This window comes from Lingula anatina, chromosome 8 (assembly GCF_051362555.1).
Source record: "Lingula anatina isolate TDL-2025a chromosome 8, LinAna3.0, whole genome shotgun sequence".
Taxonomy (NCBI): domain Eukaryota; kingdom Metazoa; phylum Brachiopoda; class Lingulata; order Lingulida; family Lingulidae; genus Lingula; species Lingula anatina.
Genome location: NC_141774.1, coordinates 14,468,946 through 14,490,324, shown reverse-complemented (window position 1 = coordinate 14,490,324; position 21,379 = coordinate 14,468,946). Strand labels below are relative to the sequence as shown.

Sequence of the window (21,379 nt, the reverse complement as noted above, 5' to 3'; positions counted from 1 at the left end):
CATTATCTTCTGAATGTTCTTTTATGAAACAACTGCCAAGGGCTACTTGAGAAGTTGCTCCCAAGTGATTCAAAACTGAGCTCTAATGTGGAATAATTTATTGATTTCTTCAGTTTTTCATTTGTACACTGTGTTTGGAGAGGGACCTAGATTACAGTGGTCTGTAAGATAAGTGTGATTCCGTCAAGAGGTATTGGCTGCATTCAAGCTTAAAATCTACTGGCCTCTATTGGTAACCAGAATTTTGAAAGGAGGAAAGGAGTCTTTGGTTTAAAAGGAGTTTTTGAGAAGACAATTTGCTGCTTTTGATACATTTTACTCAGGATGATATTGATGTGCAAATTTTGTAAACTTTCAAATACATTGATGTGCAAATTTTATATTCTATGATTTGTTATTGTCCTTGTCATCATGGGCCCAAATTGAATCAGTTTGAGATAAATGAATTGTGATGGTTTTATACAAAGAGCAATGTGCCTCATCTTTTGGACCAATTGTTACCATATTTTAATAGATTAGTCAGGAATTATTTTGGGTTAAAATACACCAGTATTTAAGACAAGACCAACTGTTATAAAGGTTATTGAACACAAGCTAAAATTTTCTCACCATTGGTAGCTTATGCAAGTATATGTTCTTACTCATTGACAGCTACTGCCATCACCAACCATGAACAGGGATATTGGGTGGGGGAGGAGGGGCAATCTACTTGATATTTATGATACCAGGGCTCCGTATCTCAAAAAGTTCGCTATGTTGCGCACGTGCGCAAGCGTCTCAATTCCATAGCCCCGTATCTTGAAATAATCGGTTATGGAATCGAGACACTTGTGTACGTGCCCAAGCGTCTCGATTCCATGGCCCTGTATCTCGAAAGAATCGGTTATGGAATTAAGACACTTGCGCACGTGCGTAACATAGCAAACCTTTCAAGATACGGAGCCCTGGTTGTTGGCTGCTATACCACTTAGCAGTCAGTGAGTGACAACATCAACTAACAGCAGTTTGATGAGGGCCTTCAACCAGGATAATAAAAAATCCAATTTGTGTTCATTAAGATTATTATATGATCTAGAAACCAAGCTGATGAGCATTTTTGTTCAAGACCAACTGTAGTTCTCCAGTTATGTTGTGAAAATTGGTCCCTGGATTTGAGATGCGCCTCATGGTATCCCATGTTTGCTTACTGAGCTACTAATGGGATCCTCACTGATATTGCCAGCCATTATTGATGGTTAACATACAATTTCCATTCACTAATAGTAGCCGAGGCACAGTTTGCATACAGATGAGGCCGAGGCTTCGAGTGGCTGACAGGTTACTGAGTCTGTGACCCCATTACCTGGGGTAACACTTGCCAATTTATCCAAATGCTACAACTGACTTAAATGGACTAAGCAAAATAAAGTTGACTTGTTTTAGTCAAATTTTAAACAATTCAGAGAAAAAAGTAATGAAAAAGCACGTAATTTGGCTAAATGAAAAAATTGCTGGCACCTCCCAAGCATTACCATAACACCATCAGTCTGTGGGAATCATCTCAACTCTGCAATTGACTTAACCGAAGGACAGGCCTCTCTGTGAAATGGATCCCAATGAAAAGCACTAAAATTACTCCCATTTTAAACATGTTTAAGATAACTTTGCCCCTTCCTCCCCACCCCTCTAAAAAAAGGCACTAAGTTAATTTTAGAATTGTTAAAAAGTAAATGAAGAAAATGTGTCACACCACACCTTACACCCTTCCCACACCCTCTATGTGGTGTCAAGTGCAGGGTGTGGTTAGGGGTTTTTCTAAACCCTCCCCTCTCTCCTGATTCTGCCAAGGATTTTTAAAATTACTAACAGGGGCTTGGCTGGCAAAATCTGCCATTGTGTACCTTTATATTGAATTGTATTTATTATTTTCAATTTATTACTGTTTATCTTAATAGTATTTTGTGTTGAAAGATTAGCCATCATGCATTTTTGTATGGAATTAAGTTATTTAATTTAATTTATTACATTTTTAGGGTGCTCATGAAACCAGGTGGTTGGTGAAGATAGAAGAAGATAATTTATCCTAGAATTTTAGGGTAAAGTCCTTCTTTTGATACAATATTTTATTGTCAACATGATTGACTCGTGTTTTTGGTTTTATAGTCAATTGGATCATCTGTTTGTCAGAAATAAGTCTCATTGTATAAGTTTCATTGTTTAAATTCACTGTTTATAATTGGTCTAGTTTCTGTTTTATGTGTATTTTCTTTGATGTCTGTTTCACAGTTGACTTTTTGTCAACAATGCAATATGCATTTAACTTAAATGTGGTCAAGGGTAATGCATGCCAAAGAAAATGGTAAGTGCAGTCATTCTGCTTGAATCAAGTTTTTTTTACCATTTCATTTTCAAATTGGCCAAATGATAATTAAGTTCTTTTCTGTGTGTGTGTGTGTAGGTGTGATTTCACACACTGTTTATATTTATTTTATTATATTGAATATTTTATTTTACAGGCTAGAACAGAGAATGACCATGATGAAGGCAGCAGCTGTGGTGATAGCAGCTTTCTTCACTACAGTGATAGCACAAGGTAAACATACTGAACTCTGCATTGTGTTAGGTTGTGACAGCAAAAGAGACCAATTGCATCAGGTGTGCCAATTGTGACAGCAATGGGGTGCCATTGTGTTGGTTGAGACAGCATTGGGGAGCCATTGTGTTAGTTGTGACAACAATGGCGAGCCATTGTGTTGGTTGTGACAGCATTTTGGAGCCAATGTGTTGGTTGTGACAGCATTCTGGAACCATTGCGTTGATTGTGACAGCATTTTGGAGCCATTGTGTTGGTTGTGACAGCAATGAGGAGTCACTGTTTTGGTTGTGACTGAATGATAAAACAGTATGAGCTATAAGAATGCTATTTTGGTGAAAACTCATTGGGTTCCTAAGGAAAAAATGTGCATGTGGCCGGTTTTATTTTATTGTATTTTTCAACAGATATGAAATTGACTCAAATGTTTCTGCTGAACAAAAGTTCATAAAGGATTGGGTTAAGTTTGTGATTCTATATTGATATGCTATCACAGAAAATGGGACTGTAGCAGATGAGGAAGCAGTTGGGGGTAAGTCCACATTGTTGTCATCAGAACAACTCTGGCATGAGAGAATATCTTTTTTTGTTACCAAACATGCGTTAATTGTCTCCATGTGGGTCATTATTGATGTTGTCATCGTTAGTTGTAAGATTGTTCAGATGATAAATAATAGGCAAATGTATTTATGTTGACTATATGAAATCTTCCCCTTTACCAAATAAGACACTGACAATAGATATTAAGAATTAAAAAAAAAAGAATTACACAATTAGTTACAGTTACCTTGTGTTGTGTTTTTTGTCACTATATACATGTGTGCATGGTAGCCTTGCATGTAACTGAAATTAAGGTATACATAGCCAGCATACATTATTTTGTCAAGACAACTGTTTGGTGTTATTGCAACCCCCTGAGTTTTTTCTTTGTGAAAAACTAGAATTAAAACTTGCTGATTCCTGGCTAGAGCTAGGGCTGGCCTCAGAGAAGCCATCAAATGGAAACATGGTTTTAAATTGGTCTTATTTTTGACTGAAAATTGATCTTAACTTTGACTGAAAATTTCATTGAACTTTGACCTTAAATTAAGCAGAGACACTCCACCTCCTTGAAAATATTGCACCTTCTTTACACAAAAGCATGGCTAATAGTTAAGATTTATAGTAATTTTTTCTCAGTGTACTAGTCTAGAAGTTGGTACTGAATAAAAATTGCATGTGACCTGATGTTTTAAACTTTTAAGTTAAAACTGCTGTTGTAAATGTTGAATGGCATAATAATTATCGCATTTCAGAAAGGGATTTTTGGTGTTCGGGAACAGTGAGTCCTCTGTTTTCTCATGACGTAAAAAAAAAAAAAGAAACAAAAATTTCAGAAATCAATAGAACATAGCTTGATTTTAATGCTGTATTTATGGGAAAGGCTACTGAATGAAGTGTGGCATGTGGAGCCTAGAAAGGCAGTGTTTGATGTTATAATAAGCTCATTATGCTGGCCCTGAACCAGCATATACTTTGTTGCCTGACATTTTTGACTTATGTTTTATAAAGTAAAATGTATAAATACATGACATTGATTGTGTTGTGAATGGTGAAAGATTTGTTGGATTTTTTTTAGCCTTCAGAAAAAAGTCCTTAGCTCATCAGAGAGGAAGGGATGAGAGATTTGCTTACTTGCATGGAAACCTTTAACTATAAGTTGATTAAATGTTACTAGCTAGTTGATAAAATGTTACTAGGTTAAAATTTGGCTGGCAAATATTTCTGCCTCTTTCACTGATTTTTGAAAAAAATTTAATCTCTTTCAGACATGAAGCTGCCTCCAAGATTTATAGTTCAGCCAAATAGACAATACTACTTTAAGATAGATGATGCCACTTTTACACAGGAATTACCTTGTCGCGCCGAAGGAATCCCTGAGCCTTAGTAAGTGTATACCATAGCAAATAAATACATTTTCGCTGCTACCAAATACTGACTTTCTTTTAAAACAAAAATAATTTAAAATGAAAATACATGAAAAATATTAGGAGATTGTTTTTCAGTTGAATTGGTTATTGCTCATTTACCTTCTAAACAACTGAACTTACTGAGATACCTTGTCCTCAGACAAGCCAATTTTAGTAATCATATTACATCCTTTGGCAAAAATTATTTAAAAAAAGCCTCATTTATTTTTTGGCTAAATTGAAATATGACATGACAATTTAGCATGGCTTGCTGACATGGAAGATTTTTGAAGAAGTTGCCATTTTGATATTGTATATTTTTTTCATAACTGCTAGTCAGAATTGCTTTTTTTTTTTTTTTTTTTTTTTTTTTTTTTTTTTTCAGTTAAATTTATTTAGTTTTCAGCATGTAGGTAAAATTAACCATACAAAACTATGAATCTGAAATGATGAATATTTATTTCAAATACTCCACAGTTATGAGTGGAAGAAAAACGGTGAGTTATTGTCAGTGGGTACTAGAGGCTGGAATTACAAACCAAACAGCGGCGGCACCATCAGCATCAACGGCCCAAGTTTCGGTGACGAGGGGTATTACCAGTGCCTGGCCAAAAATACTGACGGAATGGTGGCAGTGTCCACAATTGCCTTCTTCCAAAGATCAAGTAAGTATACAAACTGCTGGCCTTTGATGGTTTGACTCGTGAAATATGAAAAGTTTAAAGCACAGATATTTGTAATGATATTTTCCATACCCATCCCAACTGTCCAATGTTTTAAAGATCATAATTTTGGAAATGTAATGGATATGTTGAATGAAAAATTAAAGTGGATGATTACATGAAAAGTATTGAAAGTTCAGAAAAAAATTAAAACTTTGCTGTATTATACTCATCTTATACTTATAAACTTGGACGTCTGTTATGGATGATCATCAATATTATTAACATCTTTTAAAAAATGTGTAACTTGCTTATTTTCTTTGTGTTAAGGGGCCGGAGCTTTTCCCTACAACCAGACAGTAGAGACTAAGGTGGTCCGAGAGGGCGAGAATGTCACCATGGTGTGTTCAGGAAAACCGCAATTCCCCTATGCGGCCCCCAATCCCACCATTCAGTGGGAACTATACACGCCTGCCTCGGGGTCCGTGAAAGAAACCCAGGCCATTCTGCCTGATGATAAGAGGAGACAGGTGGATGAGAGTGGTAAGACTGGCACTGAGGGGATTGTGATTTTAACAGGAGAGAGAGAGAGGGAGGGAGAGAGAGAGGGGGGAGGGAGAGGAAGGAGGGTTAGAAAGAAGGAAGGAGAGAGAGAGAAACTGGAAAATATTTAAAATATGCTTTTTGTATTATTGTAATGAGATATTTTGGCACAGTATGTTACATGCATGGTACTGTATTACAGGTAACATGCTGTTGTTAAGGATGAAATGGGATGTTGTAAATAGATATTGAGCACCCAATTTATAATTTCACCTGAAAATGGGTCACAAATGGTATATGTGGACTGGCTTTAAGTGAAGGGTTGAGACGGCTATGTTCTTATTATCTGAAAGTTTTAAACCCAAATATTTGTCAAATGGGATCACTTTGGATGTGACTTTTATTTTGTTTCAGGAGCTCTGAGGTTTGCGTTTGTTACTAGAGATGACTCTCAACCCAATCAACAGTATAGATGTTCTGCGTACAATTCATTTCTGAAATTATCCGTTTTTGGAAGTCCAATTAAACTTGATGTTGACACTAGTAAGTGGTAGTTATTTTTAAAAAAGCTTATTGCAAAGGAGGATCAAATTTTAGCATTGATGGTTTTGAAATAGTTGATGTATTGCTTCTTTTCAATTACAGAATTTTATTTTATTGTAATTATTTTAAAACTTTGTTCCAAGTTTGATCTTTTATTTATATTTTTTGTTTTTACTGGAAGATTTAAAAAAATCATTGTCTTTTTGAATACATTTTTTACAAAAAACATTATTTAAACTGTGAGCTTACCTTAGATCCATGTTAAAGTTCATCATTATCATTGTCATCTTCATAATTATCATTCCAGCTAATCCCTTGGACAACAATGCCCCAAAGCTGATGTACAAAACTGCACCATCGCCCTCATCAGGACAATCTGTTGTCTTCTTAAAGGGACAGAACAGAACTCTGAGCTGTATTTTTGCTGGAAAGTAAGTAACAGGAGATGGCACATCACTCTAGAAAGGTTGGATTTTAGAAAACAACTGAAGGCTCAATTATTGCCACTATTATATATTTAATAGCTTGCCACCTGAGCCATACTTTGTAGTCACATTTGGGATGAAAAAAGCCAATTAAGATATATATTTCCTCTGTGTCCATATTATTTTTATTGAACTTCTTGTTTTGTACATATAAAATACTCCCTTTGCTATTGGTGTGAAAAAGGGTATTGGTGTGAAAAAGGGTATTCCCTAGGATTTATTCATGGGTTACCTTGAATTCTTGGACCATTTGGTACAAACATTTTTGGCACAGGTGGTTGAAATGCCTCTTTATTTTCAGACCTGTCCCCACTGTTCGCTGGTACAAACTGGATGCCAATGGCAGGGAAATGAATCCAGATGGCATTGTAGACAAAACCCAAAATCTGGCCATTCAAGGTGTGACCTTTGACCACGAGGGCACTTATCGCTGCACTGGGTCCAATACGGGTGGTTCTCAGAGCGCAGAAATTCAGGTTGTTGTGGAAGGTAAGGCAATTTAATTTATGTGCCTTTTCTCTTTCTTGTTTCCTTCCATCCTCCCCTCTCTCTTTCTCTCTCTCTCATGCACTATACAGCATTTGTTATCACTGACATATTGGTTTCATCTTGTCTTGCTTAGCTGCCCCCTATTGGACAAAAACTGGGCTACCTAAGAACACCAATGTTACAGCCGGGGATGACTTCACCTTTGAATGTGGCACAGAGGGGATTCCAGCACCTGAAAAACCCAAGTTTTATTCCAATGGTGTGGAATTGGGTAAGGTTTCTCATTTTTAATATATCAAACATCAGTCTATGGGGCTTTGCAGCAATGAAATATATATTAATTCAAAAAGAGAGTGTCATTGTTTCAATAATGTAAAAATTCCAGAGGTATTATTTTTTGTATGGTAAGGTTCACTTAATTTGTGTCAATTTACCCCCCCCCCCAACCACCACCTGAAAAGTCAAAACCGAATAAATACAACATTCAAAGTAGATATAAGCTACATATATATATATATATAAAGAAAATACAACAACTCTGTAACGAAATTAACAAAATTGTGGTTAAAAGAAGATATTAAACATTAATTTTACATTTTGTCCCCACATCAAATTTCAATGTAATATGATCACATGACTGGATGTCAGTCCTCAGCAGTACAAATACATTCAGTCTTTGAGAAAACAGCTGACTTTCTGACCCTCAGTAAACAAGTGTTATAATTTCGTTATAACCAGTCCCATGTTTGATTTGATAGATCTCAGTCAGCCTAGGATTGTGTATGATGAGCAGGAGCCGACCAAGTTTACTCTGAAGAATGTCAGCAAAGCTGATCTACAGGTGTTCCAGTGCAACGTTAGCAACAAGCACGACTACCTCTACGCCAGCGTGTACCTGAATGTTTTATGTAAGTTGAAATGGCCCGCTTTTTGCACTCTCTAACTCTGAAATGTCTTACCTGGGGCTGGTTTCATATCTGAGTGTTGACAGAGTTGGTTTCACCTCATCTTGCTTAACTGCCCCCTATTGGACAAAAAGGAGGAGATAAGTAATCTTGGTGATGCTGCAAACAGCTCATTGGTCACAGTGCACAAGTATGAATATGTGCTGTATAGCACATGCATGCGTACACATACATACACACATCACAGTCATTGCTATTCTGTTGCCTCCATCACAAGATTCAGATTCAGAATGTCATATGCAATTTGATTATATGCATTGAAACTGAATTTCAAGCTGTCTCTGTTGTCCTTCTTATATTTTCTCATTCATTTTAAATCAGTGGTTTATTTATTTATTTATTTATTTATTTTTCTAGTGAGGACTCAGTTGCTGGTCGATCCTGAACAAAATATTGTCTATGAAACAGAAGATAAGCCAACCAACGTTAGGTTCAACTGCTCGGCCAAGGGTGACCCGATCACACCGCTGACCTTCACCTGGATGTACAAGTAAGTGTCACATCGTAATACCATAGGCCAGTAATAGATGTGAAACTTAACTTCAAGAGCACCCACTATATTTACGTGGTGATTGGTGCAAAAGATATAGGTCTGAGATGGCACATGGCTGTGATTATCAGCAGATAGCCAATGTATTTCAAGATTCTGCATGTAATAATGTAGTAAATAATGCACTGTCCACGAGCCCGATATCACGATAGCATGCCGAGCGACAGCAAGGCATGCTATCGTGTATATCGGGCGAGGGGGTAACAGTGCATTATTTGTCACACATACAAAGGGAAATTGTGCATGTTCCCCACCCAAACCCCCTAACTTTGAATAGAACACGTTGATATCACCGCGCATGGGGTGATATCAAAGAATGGACTTACCCCGCGTTTACTTCCTAATTGCGGTCACCGTCCAATCATTTTCATTTGCGTGAATGGTTTGTGGCTGCGTGTGTATTAACAGGGACATGGGTCATTGGTTTTCTGTGAGTAGTTGGCTGATTTCCTGCCCATCTTTCGCACGCGGCAGTCACTCCGTCTTATTCATTGAATCGGTCCCTGCAATCCTTTTGTTTTGATATCAGCCCCGTGGTATGTATGTATATATACACTTGTCCTCTCAGCCTGTTTTGATGTTCAATTCTTACGTGACATGTGCTAACACCAGACTGTACACTGATATTTCCAGGACATTAGACACTGCAAAATGGGTGCCTCTCCCTGCGGGAGGTCCATACACCTTCATCATGGACGATGACCATGTGGTGGACCTGGACATAAGCCTAGAGAAGGGGTCTGTCCATGTGGAGTACAAATGTGTGGTGGACAATGGCTATGTGCCAGTGGAGGTGCTTGCTTCCTTGAGGAATAAGGATGCAGGTAGGAAGACGGGATTCTTTTGATTTGAATTTCTTTTTAATCTTTGTAATGTTAAAAGTTGCCAGTTTTTTACATTATTCAGATTTAAAATCTATATATAAGAAATCAAGAATTTTATATTAAAAAAATGCATGTTTTATGGGCATCCATTCACATAAATATTTGATGAATCATATATTATTGTGATATTAAGAAATTGTTTATATAGTCAATGACATCTAGTTTTCATAGATTTCACTTACATTTCAATGCAGAAATGAGATTTAAGTCCTGTTAATGTGTAATTTAATCATTCTATTTAACTCCTTTACTAACATAGTTGTCAAACCAACAGGAGGTTAGTTGATCTGTGTTGTATGTGTCACACCTATCAGGGGCGGTATCAGGGGGATGGGTCTGGTGTAATTAAAGATCTAAATTTGATGGATTTTTTTATATTTAATTTCTCTGTTGTAGTTTTGAAAAAAATAATTCTTTTTTAAAGAGACTTAATGTTTTAAATGGTGAGGCATGACTTTTTGGCCAATAGCTGCCAGAGTCAGTCATATGATCACTGTTGTGATGAAGGGTTTAAATGCCATGCCTCATAGGTAAAAAACACCTGTAGTCTCTTCAAGAGCTTTTTTTACTACCTGCTAAATTTTTGAAGTAATATCCATTCTTTAAGTAGCCAGGGTAACCCTACATTGGCTATGAAGTTACATCAGCCCCCTTCCTCTTCTTAATATCCCAGATCCGCCCCTGCCTTAATGTCAGCTAGATTGTTTTTTCAGAGCCTTTGTCAGTACATGTGTTATTTTAAGTGTTGAATGCCATGAAAAGTGCATTTAGTTTTCTCCCAAGATCTCAGTATAAAAATGCATTGCCTTTTAGTTTAGTTACTGGGTAATAACCTTATTTAGAAGTAAATTCATACCTGAGCCTGGCTTTAAAATCTGTTATGCTGATTATATGATGTGCCAGCTATTTGTGATAGGAGACAGTTAAAGTGCATGCAGAGTTTTTGAATGGTAAATTGGCTAATTTGTATCGTTTTATGCTAGGTCCCGCCATATCTGTCATACTCTTTTCATAATTTCTAAATAATATTCATTAATGTGCCTTGTTTTTAATCCAGTCTGTTTAGATGTGTGTGCCTGCATGCATGTGTGTGTGTGTGAGAAAGACATGGAGAGGGTACTTGTCTGTGGGTGCATGCATGCTTATGTGTTTGCATGTAGTATTGAACAGGTCTCCATGAAATTTCACCAATTTATTCTAGGCTCTACGAAGTAAGCGTTTGATTGGTTGGACCTCATAATTAGTATCTATAAGAAATGATTACAATAAACACTTTCAATAAACACTTTTAACAAACATTGTGATTGATTTTATTACTGAGGTATGCATGTGGAGAAATATTAAGTGAACTTTTTGTGGAATTTTGCTCCTATATAAAAAAATACATTGTTTTTTTTTTCATTAGAAATTACCCACCTTCATTCTTTGACAGTAAGATCATAACAACAGATATTGATTTATATTTTACATTTTAGTATGCAAAATGTCTTCATAACAAGAAAGAAATCTAAAAGAAGTCCACTATTTACATCTCACTGTTTTGCTGAATTGATACAAACAAATAACCACACTGCTAACCACATATCTTAGTTATACTTTTGTTTATTATATCAGTCTGCTCAAATTGTGATATATATTGGTATTGATTATATGATTGTATTAAATTTCAGTACTGTCACAGTGGTAATGTTCCAAAGTGACATACGACTCGGATGTTCATAATTGTAACCTTTCCAAAATGCTGCCAGTAATCATAATATATAACTATGTCATTTTTTATTGCAGCGGTTATCGTCCAAACTGCAGAATTTCCTTACTGGATCATAGCTGTCATTTTGGCTATCTTAGTCATAATTATTGCTATCATCATCATCATTTGCTTGATCCAGCGCAATAAGGGGGAGACGTATCCAGGTAGGATTAAGTGAGGGAGTTCGGAAGTATTACTAACACGACTGAAGATGGCGCTGATGCCCAAAGCCAGTTTTACTAATTGACTGAAGATGACAATAGTGCATGCTGCCACTGGGAAAACTTGGGATTTTATTGATTTATTCTCTTTCATTTTGTTTTGTTTCAATACTCACTGAAAAGGTCGCTGGTTTGTGCTGATGCATGATGGGATATCCCCATGGGTGCTATTATTTTAGCGGGGCATTCCTCCACATTTATTGTTTGTTTTTTTTTTCTTTTTGAATGCATTTCAGGTGGTGTTTCAAAATTTTTTCACTGTTCTCTTGCACACAGGGTTGTTGTAATATTGGCTTCATTTGAATGTTGCGCGTTTCTTCTTTGCAAGAACAGCACATTTCGGCTTTTCATATTGTATGTGGCTTGCTTTCCATGTTGCTTTTTCAATTGATGTACACGTTTTTTTTTTTTTTTTTTTTTTTTTTTTTTTTTTTTTTTTTTTTTTTTTTTTTTACAAATCGGCAGAGAATTCATCCCTTTTTCACAGGGTAACAATCCCTGAACCTTTTTCTCTGCTCGTTTCTATGTGGTACCAGTACCCCCTACCCACCTTTCCCAGCCTAACCCCTGTATATTAATGGCTGTTTCCCAATTTACTTTTGAATAGGGGATGCTCTGTGCATTCGTTGATATGTTCATTCATTAATGGGCATCTTTAATATGTTGCATGTTTGAGTGGCTAACTGTCTTCCTCTACATGGTGACTAGATCCCATCATTAGAGCAGCCGCAGCCCAGTTTCCGGTTCCCGCCATTGTCGCCATCAGCCTTGTGGCACTCGTAATACTAATCGTGGTGTTGTTGTTCACTTTGTGTTACATCTCTAAGAATAGAGAAATCAAATATCCGGGTATGTAGAGATAGTGCTTGATTGTTGTCATAATTACTTATTATAATCATACTAACCTATGTGCCTTGTACTTATACTCGTGTTTGGCAGTATTTTTATTTCTTTTTCTAAAGAAAAATGATTGCTATAATGTCAATTGCTATTTAGAGGAAGCATGCATTTTGACTCCTTGGTGTTGTTGTTGTTTTTTTTTTCCATTTGTTTTAACAATTTTAATATTGTTTCCTACTGACTTGTGTTTGACATGACTGACTGGACTAACAGGGACTTGGAGAAAACATGGCCATACATTGTATTGACCCTTTTTTATTGAAGACTCATTACTTTTGGTCTGTTATTGTTGTTACAATCTTTGGTTTAAAGTTAGTTTTTAATCAGATTGAATTGTGTATACTGTAATAAAATACAATTATACTGTAGCAGTAGAAAAGCCCTCGAATGTCATTTTAATTGTTAAATCTTGAAACGATTATAATTAAAAAAAAAAGAATGATGTTGAAAACTTCAGACATGTTTTTTCCCTTTTCTTATTTTTCAATTTTGATTGGATATCCTATTGTTTCTTGGTAGTTTTCAACCTGAAATGCCCCCTGTCAAAACTACCAAACCACTCCTTCCTTACTTTTCCATAACTACCCAAAATAATGTCTGAATCTTGTGAGTGGCCAAGTACACTGAGCACAAAATATAAATGATCCATGTGTATTTTATAGGGCACAAGTAATGGGTGACTCCAAATGTGCTGATATTAATCTATAACACATTGAACAACAAAATTCATTTTGTAAGGTATAATATAAATATAATTATAACCCATAATGTTGATAATTTTTTAAAACTTTTTAAAAAGATTGCATGGGACATTTATATTTTTGCTCAGTGTTTAGTTTATAATATATTTTGTGGTATTAATGTGGTATAACCTGTGTTTCAGTGGACGAGAAAGAGAGAGCAGCGGGTCGTGATCCAGAGAAAGAGCTGGCCGACAGTGGCTTCTCTGACTACAAAAGGCCGTAAGTTCAATTTATAATTTAAAAAGTGCTTTGATGTGTTAGAACCAGAGAATAAGGATGTTTAGTTTTACAATTGAACATGTTTCGCACTAGCTTGAAGCTTATGTTTTAATTATTACAAAGTACCTGTTTTTTCTTCTAGCCAAGTAAAATATTAAATCAATGTGTTTATTTTCTGTCTTTAGAATAATATTTGTCAAATGATAGTACCTTTAAACTTCATCTTTTTTTCTACTCTACATAAGAGTAGAAGATTGCCCCATAACAAAAACTTTGAAATCCTTACCTTGCTGGTATATCAGGTTGCTTAGCAACATTGTTGTCACAGTAAATTACTAATTGTCATGGTAATATCCCAATTGTCTTGGTATTGTTTTTTGCTTGTCCATACATACAACAGTAACCCCCCTTGTTTTAAACAGTCATTCATTTGATACAAGAAATACCTTGCCATAGTAACCTACCACTTATGAACATGAAATATTATACTATATGTCCAAGAAAAGAGGTGTCATAGCAAGTTTTGGTTTTCTTTTTCTTTTGAAATGGGAAAAAAAACTGTCAAATTTGTTAATATTGTAGACAACTGATATCTGCAGATTAATAATGAGGCTTTAACAGTCCAAAAGGGGTGACACCTTATTTTTATCTTAAAAAAAAAACTTGCTAAATTATATAAAATACTAGCTTTATAAAGCCTTTTTCACAAGTTACATTTTTTTGTACAGTTAAAGTTAATATGCACTTATGTCATGTCTGCTAAATTATCTTATTGGCATGCATTATATGTATGGCCACTGCCTCCGTCTGAAGTTTTATTTTTAATTGCCTTGGTCTGAAGAGTCAATTTTTTAGTCTGAAGTTTTATTGTCTCAGTATGGGATGTTCGTTTTATGCCTCGATCTGAAATTTTATTGTCTCAGTATGAAGTTTTATTGCCTCAGTCTGAAGTGTCAATTTTTTGCCTCAGTCTGAAATGTTATTGCCTCAGTCTGAGGTTGTATTGCCTCAGTATGGGGTGTTCATTTGATGCCTCGATCTGAGGTTTTATTGCCTCAGACTAGAGTGTCATACTGTTGCTTATTTGTTTAGCTTGCCTAGTGAAGTGCAGGTAACACAATAAAAAAGTACGTCATGTTGTAACTGTAACATGGCTCTGAGGGGCCAGGTTTTGATTTGGGGGGAGGAAATGAACTGATACATGTGCTTTTTGTGAGAATAATACATGAAAAAAAATTAATTCACAGATTTGAAAGAGAAGTATTCTTTATTGTCCTCTAAAGTTCTGACATCTTTGTTGCTGGATGTCTTCTTTGGATATGGTATCTGACAGCACCATTCACTTTACAACAGGCATGATCAAGTTTAAAGCTGTTAACGCTTAATATTTTACACATTGCCATTCCTTCTCTTTTACATAAGTTCTGGAAATATAACCTCAAGAATACATTGAAATTTGTGTGCCAGAAAACAACAAAAATTGTCTTGTTTGCAAACTTTTTGTATTGCAAGATGTGTCAAAAAGTGAATTCATGAGATTATATAATATTTAACTGTCACCAAAATTTCATATTAAAAATTTGCATCTGTAAAGGCACAGCAATGAATTTACAGAAAAAACTTGTAAACTATTTCTATTCTGCTACCTGTGATCACATGCAGTACAAGTGACGCCATCTTTTGTTGCATTTATCACCCACCATGCAGTGCCTTAGTCACGTGTCATTGTTATTTTCAGTGACGCGAAAATCTTTTCTTGTAATACTTATGAGCATGCCCAGTGCTGCCCCCTAGTGTAGTGTTTTATTGCTTGAAGTCATTCCTTTGGTCCCCCATATTGCACTTTGAAATTGTCATCATTTGTGGCATTAATAGTGATACCTAAGTTTCCAAATATTTCAAAATGAAAACACCTCAAGAGTGGCGATATATCAGGTTGTTTAGCTTAATTTTTATCATGGTTATCCCTTTATAAATGATGCTTATAGGCATTTTGATTAAGAACTGTGCCGTCATGTCACTGTTTTCAGTTGCCGACACATTGCCATTGCTGTGCTTCTTTCGCTGATTGCTGACACTGCTTACAGTTTCACTATCCCCCAGTCTGGTCTTTATAGTATTTTTGATATTATTGATTGCTGATCAGGGTCACCCAGCATGTCACCCATTTATGTTGTCAAGCTGCATGTTTTCAGTGATCACAACTTCGTCCTCTCTTCGTTTCATTGCTCTCTAATTTAAATGTTTGACTGTATAAAGATTATGCCGTTATGCCTATTATGTGTATTGTTTGCTGACCCTAATTTATCCCATGGCCCTTGACCTAGATGTGTTGTGGCCCTGTTTAATGTCAGTGATATTAGAGCTATAGTCTTGCCAAAGCATCCTTGGTCTGTTACATTATCTACCTTAACCCAAAGTTAACAGTATGTCAGTCCCTTTCATTTTTATTTAATCAGAACTGTCCTAGTTCATATAATGGTTACCTAACCAAATGGCCTTGAGCTATCTGATATGACCTTGACCTTTTACTAATGGCCTTGACATTTTTTTTTTAAATGACCTTGACCTGTTTTCCATTTTCAGTGATGCTGAGCCAGTGGCTGGCAGCAGGGCATCGTTGACAGATGTGGACAGAGACAGCATCAAGCCTTTGGACAGTGATAACGACAGCATGGCAGAGTACGGAGACATCGACACTGGGAAATTTAACGAGGACGGCTCCTTCATTGGCCAGTATGGTACAGATCGCAAGAAAGCACCCACCGGATACCAGAATGCTGCAATGTCAGAGGTTTAGTTGGTCAGACAAGAGTCGAGGACTTGGACTCCTTGTCACACATTGCCAAAACTTTTGTTTTTTTAAACTATTAGTTTATGACTGTACCAATAATGATAAGAACATGTAGGTATGCTGATGTCACTGCTGGCACATCTGATGCGTTTGACACAATGGGACGTCACAGCTAACGCAATTTAGAATGCTGCTGCTGCTTGCCACTGTTAGCCAGTGGAACTCACTTTGCATTTGGCCAGAAAGTACTGTTTGCCTTGATGAGAAGATTTTATATGGTAATGTCTATGAAGTGTATTGGATTTTTTTTTTTTAGTCGTTTGAAAGGTTGGAGCAAATAGAGGATAATGTGCTTGTGCAAATGGGACTTTTTTTTTTTTTTTTTTTTTTTGTAGAAAAACATGCTTGTCTGGTTGTAGTTATGATGTGATGACTGCTCTTAGAAATTAATTTTAGACATGTATGTTATGGGTGTACAATATTTCCCAATATTTGGAGCCAGGTTGAAGTGTGCTGAGTTGGGGAAGCAAGGAGGGGAGGGTCGAGCAAGTCACACTGGCTTGGGGTAGTATGGTGCTGATTGCAATTCACCAAGTGGCAGAGGCAAGTCCTTGCCAGAAAAAATTGTTCTGTATTTGGTGGCTGACGATGAGACCCTACTCTCCTAACAGAGAACAACCCCCACCCCTCCCTGGCGTCCGGCTCTGACACTTGGGCACCTGCTTGTTTCTTATATTCATTCCCATAACTATATTATCTGCAGTGCCAGAAGCCTGTAGTTAAAGAAAACAAACAATCCATTTTTATTAATATTGATAATGGTGATTTTGTATCACACAAGAAAAAAAATAATCAATAATTTTCTTCGTCATAACTGTGCCTCTTTTTTTTAAAGTGATTACTAGTTTTAGTAATGGCCTTGAAAAGGTGAATGTTCATATATTGAATTTTAAGGTAACCAATTTTATGTGTTGTATTTTACACTTTATGTGCCGTCAAGCATGGGCACCATTTACAAAAGATGATTTTAAATGTACAGAAAAATTAATGTTGTGGTTTGTCACTATGCCAGACTTCATCGTAATCATCAATGCTGCTGTTGTCAGTCAACAAGTTGCAGAGGTTGCTGGTTGTATGTCCAAAAAGTTTTTTAATATAGTGCAAGTAATTATTATGTATAATTCTGATATATGTCATATTATGGTAGTATATTACAGGGAGTGTATAGATTAGACAGCTGATGAGCTTGTATATCAAATAGTACTGCCTTGAAAACATCAAAGATATTTGGGGTATATAAAAATTCATTTTCTGAAAATTTAAACAAACTTGAACATATTTTGGCTCATGTTGTAAACATGGTGTTTGGTAAATATGGAATTAATAGATTAGCTTTATATTTGGTCATTTTATGACAGCATCTTTAGCAGTGCACTTTTTAAAGACAATTATTCGCAAAGGACATTATAGTAATGCATTGAGACACTGCACAGCCCTTTTTCAACTTGAATGAATTCATTGAATCGTGTCCCAGTGAATAACAGTGAATCCAGCATCAGTCATGTGACAGACATGTGACTGGGTAGTCAACAGTTAGAAAGTCTCATGATAGTCATGTGACTGTTATTCCAGCTTCACACATGTTTGTTAGTGCTTGTAAATAGGCTTTCTGTGTATGTATGTACGTATGTATGTATTATTATAATTATGAAGTGTTATCCTAAGCAGTGTCATATATGCGAGAATGATTAGCAGGGTTTTTAGCATTTGATGATTCCGAACAGCAACAGAAACAACTGGGCTCACATCATAGTGATTTTTGTATTAGCCAGACTTCAAGGGAAGAAAAATGAACTCCCAAACTATTTTTTCAAAAGATTTGGTGCTTAATTCTCTAATGAAATAGTTGATTTTTTTTTCTAATTTTAATGAAAATGAAATTAAGGTAATTGTTGCCAATGGCTATAATAATTTATTGGATAGAAATACAAATGTGTATTATTGGGAAATTTCACAGTTTTACACTTCTTGGTCTGAAATATGGTTTGGTTAAAAGTTTGTAGTTTATCCACTGTGACAAAAACTGCTATGCCGATGTGAGCCCGGGATAGTCACAACAGGTTTGAAAGATGTGGTTTATGTTGTGTTGCCATGGTTATTGACATGCCCCTCATGTACATAGTGTATATTTTTTCCGACCATCGGTTGCCATGTACATGTATGAAAGGTGTAACCAGGTGGACGCCCTATATTTTTGTATGTCATTTTTTGCTAAGTGCGATGTTTAACATGTAGCGCCCCCGAGTTTGAGAGGGCCCATTTTATGTCTTCTGTAATACAGATATGTGAAGGAGAAGTGCCGTGGACATGACGTTGGGCACCCTAAAACTTGGGGTGTTATGTGATACATTGTATGGACAAATCCAACCCGAATAGGAGTCTCGGCCCATGAGGCAGGAGGTTTGAATGGATCAAGTTAGTTGCGATAGTATATATGTATATGCACCTTTACTGCCATCTTTGCTTCTGTTGAATGAAGTGATTGAATAATTTTGCTAGATTTTGATCCATTCCGATTAGTTCTGTAGGGTTGCAAGCTTATCTTTTTTATTTTCACAAAATATTTTAAATTTTGATTTTCTTTATTGCTATTATTCTTAAAATTATTATATTATAAAATGCTGGCTATCTATTGCCAGAAAATGTGTACAGTAGACAAATGCAATATCTCTATTTCTTTCAGCTTTTATGTGATTGTTCATTGATTGAATTTTATTTTCAATGTGAAAGAAACTGCCATTAGTAATGCATGCGCTTTTAGGTGAATTCAGTAGTTCTTGCAGTATGTGTTGAGAGTTTAAGAGTGGTTTATTAGCTGTTTAAAGTTTTTAGGTTTTGCTGGAAGTGTGGTGATGTAGGCTGGAAAGTGTATAATAAGGAAAGAACAGATATGTCGAATATTGGCTAGAACGGCTAGCTTTGAATTTTTTTACCTGATGTCTTTTTATCTTTACCTTATATGTAATGGTATCGGTCTTTCTTGCTCAGAAACAGACAAAAAGTATACATAAATTCGCCATTCCTATCTCAATAAAATTGCCAGTCTCAGAAGTCACCAGAAACTTGCCTTCGCCAACAGCATGCTGGGGAATTTCCACTGACTTCTGACACTCGTGGTGCGCCTAGGCCTCGTTTCCAATCAACTTTAATTGACTTAAGTTAGCACGTGGTTTCTTGATACCTTGCGCTTTGGTTTACTAAGCGCAAAGTCTTTTTACTGAAAGCAGCTCGTCTCTAATCACCACCCCATTGAGTGGAACACCATGGGGCGTTAGAATGGCTCCCTGCGGTTAGAAATGGCAGTCACGTGGTCTGCCCAAAAGGTCACGTGCTAACTTGGAAAATAAGTTGATTCGTGGACTAAATGATCCGCAGATCAAATATGGCCGACCCACTTAAAAGCGAGCCGCTTAATCCTTTGATGGCCTCCACACGTGCCATCCCTGCAAGGGCTTGGCAATTAAACCTCTGAGTCAAGGTTTTATCTGTTTAACGGCATGGATGTAGGTGGCGAGACCATCAGGGGATTTAGCAGGTTGCTTTTAAGGTCGGCCATATTTAGTCTGCCGATAAGTGAGTCCGTGGATGATCTGTTGTGAATGCACATTTTGGTCACCCAAAAAGTGGGTCTTTATACGTATAGGTACATTCCTTACTTCTGTACTTACAATATTTCATTCCTACCGTCTCTTGAGACAGATATTTCAGGTAAATTTAAACGGTTATCGTTATGAAATAATATTTCTTATATGAGGGTTTTAAAGTCACCTTTATTGTATGGGAAATGATATTTGTATAAAAGTCACATTTTTGTATTTTGATGAAACAAGTTGATGTTAATAAGATCATTAATGTGGATATAACCTGCTTATTATCTGTGTTGTGGTGACCTATTTTCTCCAGGTCCGACTCGGAATTTAGACTCACGTATTTTATTTATATCGGGTGTGAGTGACGTTATTTTCTGGTTAACGGACGACATTGGCATGACAACGTAATTATATCAGAAATACGGTTTCCAAGGAACTTTCAATGTTGTATTGCATTAACTAGCTAATTATGTTAATCAGGTAATCATTTATGCTTATTAGATACAGAGAAAGAGTCGCCTATACTGTGTCGTAAGATTTACTATTATTGGCAAGCATTGTAGCATTTAATGGCAGTGCTTATTTTTTGTGCAACATTTTTTACTTCATTATTGCGCTTTTATTTGTCAATGAGTGATCATAGTCTGCTCGGATAATAAACGCTTAAATTGTACCAGGGTTTTGTTTTAATTGGATATTATTTATCAACTCTTTGGGCTGTTGTTTGAGCAACAAATTTAGATGAAGGATAAATTTAAGAAAACCTCGCCTACCAGTAGCTTTCTTCAAGTAACAGTTACTTCAGAATTTAAACTGTCGCTGGAGTTAACGTAAGAACCAATACGTAAACTTTAACCTTTTGATTGTAAATTTTAAATGAAAAATTATCATTATAGCGAACACGTCTGACATTTTCATCAATCAAATGTTGAAACGAGGACATCTTGAATATTCTGACCGGTCCTAGAAGTGGTAACGCTGCTCTTGTTTTCATGCGCAGAGATGCTAGGTTGTTTCCTAATTTATGTAGAATTTCTCCACTCTTTTTAGTTAAAATGAAGTAAAGAGTAAATTTCGCACTAAATACTTGAAGAATTATTTCTGATCCCACTCACCTCCAAGTCCCGCGAAATCTCGCTCGATTCCACTACGGTGAGAAGCGTGGGTTATCTCGAATGATCCCCATTAGTACATCTCTTGAAGAAGTTCAATAAGATAAGGTCGTTTATTACTTAAAGGCACACCTATTGTCCTTTGAGAGACGAGGGTTCACAGTGGGTCCAGACCCGAGAGTTTTTCTACCCAGAGCAAAACTATATACACATTTCTGAAAAAGTTTATCAACATTATGGATTACTATATCTAATTGTGTATATATTAAATCATTCAAAGTGGATTTTGTTGTTCAATGGGACACAGATTACTGTACAGTTATAAGGCAACATCAACGCATTTGTAGT

At 36.2% G+C, this 21,379-nt stretch overlaps 1 protein-coding gene across 4 annotated transcripts in view; it reads left to right on the top strand.

Moving 5' to 3' along the window:
- Positions 1 to 20,592, top strand: part of LOC106174157 (neuroglian) — a 38,902-nt gene extending 18,310 nt beyond the window's left edge. For 3 of the 4 annotated variants that reach the window (XM_087019042.1, XM_087019044.1, XM_087019043.1), the window contains exons 2-16: positions 2,013 to 2,075; positions 2,496 to 2,572; positions 4,381 to 4,498; positions 4,999 to 5,186; positions 5,514 to 5,726; positions 6,141 to 6,269; positions 6,577 to 6,700; positions 7,056 to 7,243; positions 7,377 to 7,514; positions 8,002 to 8,151; positions 8,566 to 8,698; positions 9,392 to 9,582; positions 12,322 to 12,462; positions 13,397 to 13,475; positions 16,062 to 20,592. In XM_087019042.1, the coding sequence (XP_086875168.1) occupies positions 2,509 to 2,572; positions 4,381 to 4,498; positions 4,999 to 5,186; positions 5,514 to 5,726; positions 6,141 to 6,269; positions 6,577 to 6,700; positions 7,056 to 7,243; positions 7,377 to 7,514; positions 8,002 to 8,151; positions 8,566 to 8,698; positions 9,392 to 9,582; positions 12,322 to 12,462; positions 13,397 to 13,475; positions 16,062 to 16,275 (2,070 nt within the window). In that variant the 5' untranslated portion in view covers positions 2,013 to 2,075; positions 2,496 to 2,508 and the 3' untranslated portion in view covers positions 16,276 to 20,592. Of the gene's footprint in view, positions 1 to 2,012; positions 2,076 to 2,495; positions 2,573 to 4,380; positions 4,499 to 4,998; positions 5,187 to 5,513; positions 5,727 to 6,140; positions 6,270 to 6,576; positions 6,701 to 7,055; positions 7,244 to 7,376; positions 7,515 to 8,001; positions 8,152 to 8,565; positions 8,699 to 9,391; positions 9,583 to 11,427; positions 11,557 to 12,321; positions 12,463 to 13,396; positions 13,476 to 16,061 lie in introns of all 4 variants that reach the window. The other variant, XM_013555577.2, reaches the window with a different exon arrangement.
- Positions 20,593 to 21,379: the final 787 nt, after the last annotated feature.